At 37.0% G+C, this 13167-nt stretch overlaps 2 protein-coding genes across 3 annotated transcripts in view; one reads left to right on the forward strand and one right to left on the reverse strand.

Annotated features, from left to right (window-relative positions):
- LOC145960403 (netrin-1) overlaps nucleotides 1-13167 on the forward strand; it is a 183066-nt gene that overhangs the window by 75906 nt on the left and 93993 nt on the right. Inside the window, exon 2 of the mRNA XM_083079839.1 lies at nucleotides 10405-10593. Coding sequence (XP_082935965.1) covers nucleotides 10405-10593 — 189 coding nt within the window. The remainder of the gene's footprint in view (nucleotides 1-10404; nucleotides 10594-13167) is intronic.
- The window catches only part of LOC145960404 (uncharacterized), a 162047-nt gene that overhangs the window by 53954 nt on the left and 94926 nt on the right, over nucleotides 1-13167 (reverse strand). For both annotated transcript variants that reach the window (XR_014435347.1, XR_014435346.1), the window contains one exon: nucleotides 4670-4855. The gene's annotated coding sequence lies outside the window, so the exon portion shown is untranslated. The remainder of the gene's footprint in view (nucleotides 1-4669; nucleotides 4856-13167) is intronic.

Genomic DNA, 13167 nt, shown 5'->3' on the forward strand with positions numbered 1-13167 from the left:
ATCCTGAGAAAAAGAAGAAGGGAAACGAACGGTATAAAAAGTACGGTATATAATCTGCGGCCCGCAGATCGATCGTTAATCTCGATCCTTCGTCTCGGGAATAATACGACCGTCTTAAATCAGCGGAAACAGCATCTTCTTTAACGGTTAACAAGTCAAGACGTAGATATTTTATCTGGAAATAAATAGGGGATTTGTGAAAGTTGGCCTATTTTGTTAAGATTCTTCTGAAAAAAGCATCATTTACTTTGCATGCTGTTGAAACTCTCTTCAATTTATACGAGTAATTTATTCCAATGGACGAGAGAGAGAGTAAATACATAAAATGCGTGTGAAAACAAAATTTGTAAAAAAAGTTAATCTATTGTATATTTTTTAAAACAATTATTTTTATCGTGAAAAATCTATTTTTGGGACATTTTTGACAAAATGGAGAGCAACGTAAATACTCGTCAAGAATGTAAAAAAAATTAAATTACTCCTCCATTTATCCCTTATATATTTTTTACTCCATGATGATAATCGTTATGTACATTCCTGTAACAAGGAGAGAAATGTGGATGTTTCAGTGAAGCGAAGTCGAGGCGTGCCCTCGCCTCGCTTCATTAGCCGCGTCATTATTACCTCAGACAGAGAGGATGTAACTAGATCAATTAGCCTCGCGAAGATCCGCTCTCGTACGTGCTCTCTCGTACATAATGTGCACGTAAGTGTGTCGAAAGTGCGACACGCGGTGGCACGCATCCACGTCGAAATCGAATTAAGCTTCGCGGCGCGCACGCTATCCAGCTCGTCTCTACGGTCGACGAGAAGGTGAGAGATACGAAGGCGCGTAGAGTAATCCATTTAAGTCTGTCCCTCCTAAGTGCACGAGGTGAGGCGAGGCGAGGCGAGGCGAATCTCGTGATAACGTGAAACACACGCGACGGACGCGTCTCGCAGCCTGTACAATGGACCTCATTACACGGCATCGTATAAGATCTCGAAGATGGCTCGGTAATTGAAGAGGCGCACGTTTAGTCCGCTAAAAGCGACCCACGGATCCATCTTCAGAGAAGCTGAGTGCGCGTCGCCCACGATGAAATTACCCGCTTCGGAACCGCGTTCCCCTCATGTGACGCGTCTCGCAATGAGAATTGTGACCTTCGACATTTAACTTGCGCTTAGAGTCGAAGCGCCGAATGCACAAGTATCGGAAGTCAAGTGCTGCATTGTTCTGGAGATGATAGAGGAGATGATAGAGAGGCGCAGAGGTATAAACGTGCAGTTTTCTCCATGTCCAGCATTCATGTAATTGTCGAAAGTGTGAAAATTATATTTAAAAAGTGCATTAAAAAATGGATTTGAGAAGTTGGAGAAAATTGGAAAATTTTTGATTAAAAAATATTTAAATACGTGGCATAAAATTTCGAACAAATTACTCTTGTTAATTTGACTATTGAATTAAAATCTTAGGGTTAAGATTGTATAAGAAACTTGTATAGAAAAATTTATCGATAATTTGCTAAAATTCTCCAATCAAATGCAACATGCAGACTAATGTATCATCTGTATTGAACGTACGACGATGTTTCGATCGAGCAATCTCGCGAGAATTTTGCGAATTTTATCCTGGAACATACGAAAGATCGCGTCGAGGGTCATGCGCGAACCGGACAAATCCGGCGACCACCCGGAAGTGAGTACGTTGTACGAGAAGCGCGATTACGATAATCGCGTCGATGTATCCGTTCGTGGCACGAAAATTAACTCGTAATTTCAGTACAGGTGTTCCTTATACTCGTTCGTCGGCGGACCATTCTTTGCGAATCGCCGAGACTTTCGATCGAAAGGCGACTCGCACACATCGTGTATTAATAACAGCGATCGTCCTTCCTCTTTGATCGTGTTATTCGCGGAGGAGATAGCTCATACATACATACACACATAAGGAACCCGAGCCGACGTGGCGGAGGTCCTCTTAAACGGATATTAATTAGCGACAGCCGTTACCCGAACGCACAATAGCTCGGGCAAAAGGATCAATAAAACGAATGATTGAATTATGTACGCACTCGAGGAGGGACAATCGTTATTGTCCATATGACGACCTAATGGAGAAAACATGTATTGTTGTTTTTTATTTTCGATTATATCATAAGCCTTTTAAAATATATACAATACTTTTATAAATATAATTTATTTTTTGAGAGTTTTTTAAGTTGTCTAATTTTATACTTTAAGATATGTTTTAGATATTAAAAAAAATTAATTATTCAACGATTGAATTTTCATGAAATAAAAGTCAAAATGTCAAACTCATCAGAGAATATGAAACGATATATAATTCACAATTCACAATCGATTTTGCTTATATTGCACATCTCACATGTACATAAAACAATATTAAATTCAATTTCCTCAACTATGTTCGTGATTTCTCTTGTCAATGTCTTGTTAATCAAAATTGTTTTCTCACAAATCACAGATATCCTGTGCGCACCGTGAAAATTACATAATAATATTCCAAGCATTTTATTCCCGGCACGTCCCGGCGACAAATCAATCTTGGTGTCGTTTCCAGCGACAAAACAGCATGACAGCGTGCTAATTTGCATGATCGCGCGAAAACGAGATAAATTAAGCGCGCCTTCTCGGCCAGCTCAATTTGTGTCCACAAATTTCCCACAGTTGTGACAAAGTCGCTCAGTCCAAGGAAGCGTCTTCTTTACCCTCTCGCTCTTTCTCTCTCCTTCTCCGTCCCTTTTTTGTGCAGCACGATGTTCCCTGGGAAAAAGGCCCCGTGACGAGGAGGGTGGGAGGGCGCTCTTAATTAATTATTCCGTGGGCGTCGCGCCGCTCAAAATTAAAATCGGTTCATTAAGCGGCGCTACGTGGAATTTTTTCCTAAACCGACAGGGAAGAGGGGGCGGGAGGCGACGACGGCTACCGGTTTTCTACCTTCGTAAAGAAAGGTAGGGCCACGTCGGCGAGGATCGACGTCGATGAAGCGAGGGAATTCGACTCGCTCGTTTGTTCGGATCGGTAAAGCGTCTATTCCCCCGTTCGGCCTTAATGGCCCCGACGAGGCCGCGACGCTTTTTATCCCCGCGCGCAATAAATGCCTCGTTAACGATCGCGCCCGCGAGGAATAATCGAAGCCCTCGATTGACGCGAGGCGCGCGCGCTTTTACGACAGCATTGGGAAACGCATCCGCCGACACGCATTTAAGAACGCATAACGGAGTCGTATACGGTAACTTATTGCATAGTCGATGCTGTCATTATTTAGTTACGGCTGTACAGAATTCTCGCGGAACAGGCGAATAAGTATTAAGTTCCGCCGATGTTACCGCGGGCGAGACCCATCGCGCATATTTCACGCTTAGCTATTCTGATGTAAATCAGTTGAAGAGTCGTGTCTGTTAGACGAGTGAGACTTTCACGATGAGCGCTTCAGAATTCCGTCGAAGCGTGCTCAAAAAGAAAGTTGTAGAATTCTCTTTTCCTTACATTTTCTCGCTATTAAATAAAAATCAAACTAATATAAAATAATTCGTTAAATAAGCATTGCGTGAAAAATTTAATCGTAGTAGAGAAAAAATAACATCTTTATATAATATATTACTGTTATATGGAACTTTTCCAGCGATATTCGCTATTATATAAAATACACACCTAATAATGCTTATTAATCAAGATGTCCCATTATAAATCTTGCATGGATATCTTTTTGGTCGATCAATCGACGATTACGTGATTCCTGAATCCTAAAATAAGTTTTAATCGGAAGGTTTCAAGTATAAAAATATAACGCGCGTTCGCGTGAAAACTACTTCCTTGGGATAACGATTGAAATATGCCTATAGACTTAACTCGCGCGCTCACATCTGTTCCGCGGCCGAGCGCTGCAATTTTGTAATAAACTTATCGGGCTGATGCGATAATTATCGCGCATCTGGCAAGGCCGATTCGCGTGATTACCGAGAGTAATCCGCGAGAGGGGGAAGGGGGAGAGGTCGGAGCGGACGGAAACTGAGATGGAGCACCTGTAGGCGCGGGATAACTTCTTGAACGCGCGGCGCGCGGTAATCGTAGAGCCTGCGTTATCTATGGTTCGGGACCAGCGTGGGTTCCAACCGCAAATGACGGGATAAAAGGGTCCTCGGCACGACAGGATGCAATTACGGCTTTACGTAGCATTACGGGGAGGAGGTACCGCCGAGACGCCCAGACACCGCTGCGGCGACTCCATTTAAAGTTTAAGTGGGACTTAAATTAAAATCCATCTCGCAACGATTACGCGGTGACACTCGCACGATAAATTTCAACTTGGACGATGATGTACTTTTACGTCACCTTCAGTTTGCTCCTTATTCTCGCTCCTTACTTTCTTCGATGTGATTTTCTCCCCGTATCGTCTTATAATGTATGTTGTTTATTATATTAAAATACTGAATTTTATCATGTATTTATTTGAACGTGATGATTTATTAAGTTTTTAATTTCATAACTAAGACAAATACGAATATTAATGCAATCGAGATATTCCAATGTAGACATCAAGAGAAATCGTGTCGATCATTCTCAATTACTTAAACGTACGCTTTTCATTACATTTCAAGATTTTAGAAAGGAATTCCAAGCACGTAGATACCGCGCACTGTACTAATAAAAGGGCCTAGCATACCTGAATGTGTTGGCGATGCGCTCGAGGTGTATGAATCGGCCGTTCGCTTGCGGCGCTGGAATTCTTCCCGTTGCGAGATGAGAAAAAGGAGCCAAGAAAAGTGCGCCGAGCGCTTTCAGTAGTTTGCTACTCGGTATCTTTCTACTTGTTCTCCGCAGCTTCAGAGAGCAAAAGAGTCCAGCATATCTAAAAGAAGAAATTAATTTATACAATTAAATTAATAAAATTTAAAAAGAAATTAATTTATACAATTAAATTAATAAAATTTAAAAAGAAATTAATTTATACAATCAAATTAATAAAATTTAAAAAGAAATTAATTTACAAAGTAAAATTTTTATTATTATAATTAATGCGTACGATATGATTTATATAGATTTATAGTTCTATTTTTAACGCCGAATCGAAGAAGAATCAAGTGTTTATGAAAGGAAAAATTGAATTATTGTTTTTCTTTTGTAATATTTTATAACGAGAATGCGCGCGGATATATCTAGATTATATTTCTTCTTATTTTCTATTAGATACTAAATCAATTTCGACGTGAAAAAGCGGAGCAGCAATTTTCTCTTTATTATATTAGACCAATCCCGCAGGCGTGTTCGTCTAACCGCAAATATGGGTTCGAAACATTTTTCGAAGAAATCGTATATAACCAGCCTCGATCTTAAGAAGAAAATCATCACAAAAGATTATTTATTGACGCTCGAGCGAATTATCTTAAGGAAGCGATTTATTTTTCAAGAAGCGACTAAACTCTTTGTATTCAAATAATGAAATTACATATTATTTTAATTAATCGAAATAATGAAAAGTATAGAAAAAATTATCTGATCAACTTAATTTAATTGAAGAAAGTTATATTCTTTTACTAAAATTATACGAGAAAATGTCTAAAATTAAAAATGTCCGATGTTTGAAATGAAACGAAATAATCAACAAGGTATGCGTGATAAGAGTCAGATCAGACATCTATTCGCATTCCGCGATATTTGTTCTTTTTCGAAACAAGAGGCAAATCATCTCTTTTGGTTTTCTTTCCGAATAAAATTCAGAAAAGAGAATCTTTTCTCGTTGGAACAAAATATTGCAAAATAAATTTCAGAGAACTGAAACTAAAACAACATATGTACGATAGAAGAAAGATTGAAAAATATCAAAAATCTGAATGGAATCTAGCAAAATAACATGCCAGTTTGATATCTTGTTGTTATTGCTTGAATAAAATTTTACTGGTAAGTTGGTTAAAAAATACCTTATCATCTTGTTTACATTGTAAAAAAATTATGTAAAGTTAAAGCTTTTGAAACAATAAAAAGAAAATTTTTAAAACAATAATAATAAATTTTTTTAGAAATTTTTTTGAAAAGTGGTTTTTTCTTATATCATTTTCTTACATATTTTACTAATCTTATTTTTTTCAGAAATATTCATTTAAATAAAAGTAATAAAAATTTTTTAAATATAATATATACATATTATATATCTACACATATTATATATATGTGTTTTATGGGAAAATAAAATCTTTTGAAAAAATCAACTTCATATATCTTCTTTTCTATTTGAGTGAGAAATAAAAAATGCTACTAAATTTTCATCATAGCATAATCATAGCATATCCCGCAAAGGGTTAATTTATTTGAGATAGGTTTAGAGTTTCAGTGTTTGCTTTAGTAACACTTTATTTTCTTGCGATTATATTGATTTATGTAAGAAATGTAAAAATCAAGCTACATAGGATTATTATAAGTCGCGAGATTCAGTCAGAGTTAATTAATATCGGCGGCCCGTAGGTTCAGAACTACTCTAATTCGCCCTCAAGTGCCGGCGGTAAACGCCGGAGGACTCGCCGATACTTCGATTGATCGTTAATTGCGGCGATCATCTTTACGAAAACAACTCCAGGCACTGACGTGGGCCAACTACGGCTTAATAACAGGAACCGATCGTAGAATTTCATACGGTGGCTGAGCGTGGTTATTAACTATCGGAAGGTTATCCGATCGACCCGATACACCATAACGGCCATCTCGAATTCAACAACATTCTTATCCATCGATCAAATCTTGCGCTTGATACAAGTCGAATTACCATAAATCATCAGAAATTTCCGCTAGCTCGCTAATGAAAACATTAAGAAAATACTATTGATCTTGAGCTTAATAAACTCGAGTATATAGCTTCTAGCATAATTATATTTGAGTAACAATATTTAATTAATTGATATTGTTATAAATAATCGCAAGGCAATTATGTATTTTGTAAAGTTTTTTTATATAAAAATAGAATCATATTGAAAACATAACGATACGTTTGAAAGTTTTATATTCTATTGAGAAGAAAGAATGAATACTTCAGAAACAAGAGTTTTGAAAAATATATAAATGCGATTGAAAGAAAGACTTAAAAACACATCAGTCTCCTATATTTCATTTCCGTAGAGAAACAAACTCTGATAACGAGAATATATAGAAAAGACTATAACATAAGATTGTAAATTGGATCACAATTGAAAGAAACGAGCATCCGCTCCTGATGATTTGTCCGGAAACAACAGCTCGCTTGTATCTTGTGTTTCAGTCACCGTCGTTTGCTCAACGTGAAATTCTTAAGCGATAACAACTTATTTAAGAGGATTTTTCACTTGATAAGAATGATATTAGATAAAGTGGTTGAAAGATAGTGCTACATATAAACGTTTAGAGCGTAAAGAGCACATTATACAGCTTTCTAAGCGTTATTTCATATTTCGAAAATATGTGTATTGCTATTTTGTCACAATCTATTAACGACAAATTAATGAGTAATTAATGAGTTTAAAGATATAAAATGTCTCAAAATACTATCATTTCTTAATTATATTTTTTTATTCTAATTTTGAATAAATCTTGACGTTTTTTATTTTCCAATCCATTAATATAGTTCAACTTTAATTATAAATTTGCGATTTCAAATGAAAGTAAAACCTCTTTCCTTTTCCCCTCATGCTCTCGGTTAATCGATTAAAGCGCACTAATTTGTGCGCATAAATCACGACAGCAACTCTCTCAAGCAGAATACAGCGACGTCAGCATCCGAGCGAGTGAGAAGGAAGACAAAGAGTGCACCGAATGGCGAGAGAAAAAGAAGGGTCGCGGTAACGAGTGTCGCGAGCAGAAAATAAGGCACGCTTCTCGCAATTCAAGACACGCGGGATTATTGGGTCGAGAGAGAGTCTATGAACGTGCGAAGGGTGGATCGTTAAAACTGCAAATTCCCCACGTTGATTTCATCTCCCGGTATCTATATCGCGTGTTCCCCTTCTGCGCATTTTCAATTATTCCGTTATATTTTCAGGACATTGTGATATAGGCCGGTCGATGCTCGGAGTAAAGAAAGTTACGGCACGATTCTTGCCGGAATGCTCCCCTCAGCATCTCGAGAATTCAATGCGCGATGAGTCGAAAGAAAAATTATCGATACCGATAACATTAATAAATTCTTTTCGATAGATTTGTTGAGAATTGAAAATATATTTTAAAATTACAAAAGCATTTCAATAAATAAGACAACAAGATGTATGACAAATTTCGTTACAGTATTTATTGAAATGTTCTTGTATATATAAATATTACAAAAGTATGAATTTGATGAGAATTATTTAATAAAAAATAAGAAATAAGTTGACGATGTAAAGTTAGAGGATATGTATCCTCATAATTGTGTTATATTGCCTTTCTTGAACGTAATTATATTCTCGAGAATACCTTTGTGTAATTTATTGCTTAACCAATAAGAAATCCCCTATTCATTATCTTTTTTGTGCTAATAAACTAACTTAAAAAAAAAAGTTTAAAAGAAACTTTTTATATACATATATACACACAACAAGATTCACGAGCTAAAAACACTTAATCCTTGTAACACGAAGAGCACTATAGATGCTATATTCCAAAACTTTTAATTTCACAAGTATTATTATTGCTTGCAATATGAAGTTTTAACATTCTTTATAGAACCAAACTTATATAACCAATAATATAGCTTCATAGTGCGGGCTTTGATATTTAATTAAATCTGTTCTTCTTGATATGAAAACTATTTTGATAGAGATTGGCAGATTAATCAGTTACACAACTATGTTTTTCCATATAAAAATAAAAATTTATCGAGCTTTCTCTTTCGAATTTCATTTATGTTCAAACAGCAAAAATATTTGAAAATATAGAAAGTTCAATCTCCATACATACACATATAAATATGTAACTGCCTGTTGTCACATATAAAAAACGATTTTAGCAAATATGAAACATACTGAAACTATTTTTTATCCAGAATAAAAAATAAATTCAAAATCCGATTGAGCTATTTCAGAGATATGCAAAAAAATTTTTTTTAATTTGTCAAATTCTTTTTACGAATATAATTTGATGAATTTACCACAAAATCAATAATTTGAAACTGAATTTTGAAAAAATCACAATTTCAATCTGAAATTTAAGGTCAAAGTTTTAAATCTTACAAATTACGAATCATCGAAACTGCCTTGTTGGATCAGGTTGGCAATTCAAGGCGAAGAGGATCGGGCACAACGAGAGAAGTCGAGGACCGTGGTTCGATAGCAAAGACGATCCCCTCGAGACGCGTTCCTTCCATGGGTCGGATGAATAAACGCGGGACTAATTATCGCGATAAGTAGAGAAGGAGCCCCGGCACGCTTCGTTGTTTCATGAAACTCCGTAATATTAACGAGCTGTGGCTGCGCGCCACGACGTTCGATGCTTCAATCGCAGGAATACCTGAAATGTCTACCCGCAGTTACCGAGATAATATGTATGGGCGTCGCACTTGTGCTAGGCGGTAACGTTTATTACCTTGCAGCAATGCGTAATTAAAGTAGGATAGATGGCATTTAAGGCATACGACAGATTCCGTTGGTGGGATCCCTTTCTGTTGAAAGAACGTTGTGATTTAATCGAGCACATCGCTTATTAATCGATTTGCATGCGTTTATTCATATGCAATTATAACAGACGATCTATCCAGGTAATCATACGTACTTGTACAAATAAGTTTTTATTTGTGAGACTAACTGAAATTAATCACTTTGAGAGATAAATAAATTTTTAAAACCATTTTCTCTCTCTCTCTCTCTCTTTCTCCACAAATTTTGGGAAAATTTAAATAAATGCATCTTTTAAACTAAAGTCTTTAAATTGGCGTCTCATATATTCATGGAAAATAATATGCATAAATATCTTTCTGATTGAAAGTGTATGTTTTGTACATTCCATGTAAACCACATATTTAAAATGAAATTATCTTAATTATTCGTGTAAAACTGTAGATGTAAGATCTTGCAAAGATTGTATTTTCTCGGTATACTTAAGAAACTATCATGTGAAAAGTACAAAATATAATACATACTAACTCACTTTAAGAAAAAGACTTGAAGATATGTACTTCAACATTATTATTTTCGCACGCAACACGTAGGTTGAACATAATGGAGGAGATTCCTTTTCTCAAAATAATTGTGCGGCTACGTCAAACTCTAATTACGATTACGGCATTCTAATGACGATAATACCGGACAATTAATGTAGGATTGCAGAGGGAAAAGAAATGGCGCGCATGCCAGAAAGAGAAAGAAAAAGAGAAAGAGGAGGAATTGAAGAAAACGGTAGAGTCATAAAATAATGGCGCGTCTCGTGTCGCTCGCTGACTAAAATTACTCGCGTTACCTGTTCCAGTGTGCAACTGCAACCTCCACGCGAGAAAGTGCAGATTCAACATGGAGCTGTACAAGCTGTCGGGCCGTGTCAGCGGAGGCGTTTGTCTGCAATGCCGGCATTTTACGGCAGGAAGGCACTGTCATTACTGCCGCGAAGGTTACTACAGGGACCCGGCCAGACCGATCACGCATCGCAAGGCCTGCAAACGTAAGTGCCCCCGACCTGCAATTACATGTAAATCCAACAAAGACACACTCGGCGACGCGCCGAGCAATTATGCGCGCCGACGTAACCCCGTGCGATTACTCGCGTACTCGCATACGCTTAATTACGCAACCGACGACACCATCGAACTTGTCGGAACCGCGTCGCCTCGTGTCGCATTATTAGACAACGATCAAGCATACGTGGGGATTTCCAACGTTTCATCTCGAGACAAGTACTAACGCGATGCATTCGTCGGGCTAATTAGAGGATCTTGCGAGCGTTTTCTTCATCTCGCAAAACAATCCGCTTTCGAGTCTACGAGAAAGCGAGAAAGATAATTAAGAATCTTCAGTATTCTTCCCGCAAGAGGAGGAGCGTAAATAATTTTTATTTTTTTATGTCAATTTATTTCAATAATGACATTTTTGGGCACTCGTTTATTATTTAGAATTTAAAAAAATACAAATATATATTATCTTCTATTTAAATATATTATTCAATATATAAATATATAAAAATATTTAAATATAAATATATTATATAAATAAATTATTAAATATATATTTATAATAATTATTAAATATATTATATATAAATATATTATAAATATATTATTTAAATATATTTTCGAAATTTTTTTGTTTTAACGTGGACTTTTAATACTCACGCGCGTACTCGAAGATTTGCGCGAGTGATTTAATCAGGAATGAGCGACAGTGATCGACGGCGAAAAGAGAAAACTAGGAAACGACGCTCTTCTCCGATCGAAAATCAACGTTTCTTCCAAACCGCGCGACGCTATCGAGAGAGTTTTAGACCATTACCATTCGTCTCCTTCCTTCGCGGTACTATTACAAAGTGGTTGCCAGCTGAGTAACCCCCTAATCTCGGTGCATTCAATTTATGTACGTTTGTCTAGGCCTACTCGGACCGCCGCGGGGATAACGATCTCCCGATGTGAGAAAGCACGTGAACGCGCATCGTGAACACAGCATCGCGCATAAGTGAGCATCCGAGAGCATAGTGCATCCCGTGTATAGGTCGTTCATAACTATATAGTGGGCTATATGCTTGTCGGTTAAGCCACGATGTAAGAATACCAGCTGTAACCATAATGCCGTCATAAATCAGGAATCTGTCCCAAACGCGCGAGCCTTTCAAAAGAGCGACCTTTGAAAATTCTTGGCGAATTACTCTTTCTTTTCGGTTCAGACAGTAATTCCGCAGCCTGTTTATATCGCGATTTTTCAACGTCATCTTCTGGTAATACCGTTCCCTTGAAACGCAACGGAAGATTGTATTATAATATGCTGTCCTCAATAAGTCGCATGATGTTGCTCTTGCGCGGAACTCTTCGCACTGGGCTTCTTTACGGATTTTTCACGAGAATTTTGATGGTCGCAGACATTAGTTAATACTCGGTGAAGGAGTTTCGCGTGATTAACTATGTATGTCACCGGAAGGCTCGCACATATTCTCAAACGAGGACTCAACTTGTCGCGTAGAGTCGCGAGGTTAATTAACTCTTTGCGGTCTGGCGTTTTTAATGTGTTGACCGGCATTTATGCTTACCGCGAGGGCCAGTTGTAAAGGAGAGATACACCAGCGTTAAAGCAGTAAAAATTTTACTTGAGACTACCACGTCGTTCAAAGGTGTCAGACACAATTCCGGTGTCGTGAAACATTTTATGACTCTTTCGGATACACTTGTAAAGCTGCGAAAAAAAATTACTTTCTTTTTAAAATTATATATACTAATTGTTACTTTATTGTTGACTGCGAATCGTATTTTTCCTGTGCTAGGGATGGCATATTTGCATTATTTAAAATGTTATATCAATCAAAATGAACGGATAAATTGTGGAAGAAATAAGTGTAATAATAGAATATAAGACTAAAAAATTCAATTAAATTATGATATATAAGTATGTAATATTTGAATTTCTGGTGCATTATAATTAACTGGGTTAAATTCTAAAATGTTAATGGCTGGTCGGGCCCACCTCGTGCTCTCTCATAGTGTTTCTGGCTGCAATATTATAAAACTCAAGTATCGTGCCGAGGGTCTGCGCGTGCTCTTGCTGCCGAGATAACGAACAGCCTGTATTCTCGTTAGCAGCCATGGCAGCCGTTAAGATAACAACGAGACACGACATTCACCGCGAACGCCCGCCGTGGAAAGAAGATTTAAGCTCGTCTCAAGACCGGCGTAAGTTTCATAAATTAATTCTTGGGACGAGGGGAAGGAAAAGGGAGGAGGACATCGCCATCGGTGTTAGATCGTGTGGGACGGGCGAGTGTAATTTCATTTTGATACGTAATTTAAGTTTGAGCTTTAATCGCGTTCCAAATATGAGATTGTTCCTTCTCCCGTAACAATAACAAATTTTGAAATTAATTAGTCGACAGAACGATTCGATTTTGGTTCGCTGGATACGACACAAGCAAATGTGTCATGAAATTTATAGAAAAATAACCTATATTATTTATAAAGATATTTGAGCATTATTTACAGAACAACTTTTAATGTGTGATAATTTAAAAGTTTTCGAATGTGTAATAATTTAAAATTTA

This window comes from Camponotus vicinus, unplaced genomic scaffold, assembly GCF_025532165.1.
Source record: "Camponotus vicinus isolate PSW18456_S1 unplaced genomic scaffold, iyCamVici1.0 SCAF_10, whole genome shotgun sequence".
Classification (NCBI taxonomy): domain Eukaryota; kingdom Metazoa; phylum Arthropoda; class Insecta; order Hymenoptera; family Formicidae; genus Camponotus; species Camponotus vicinus.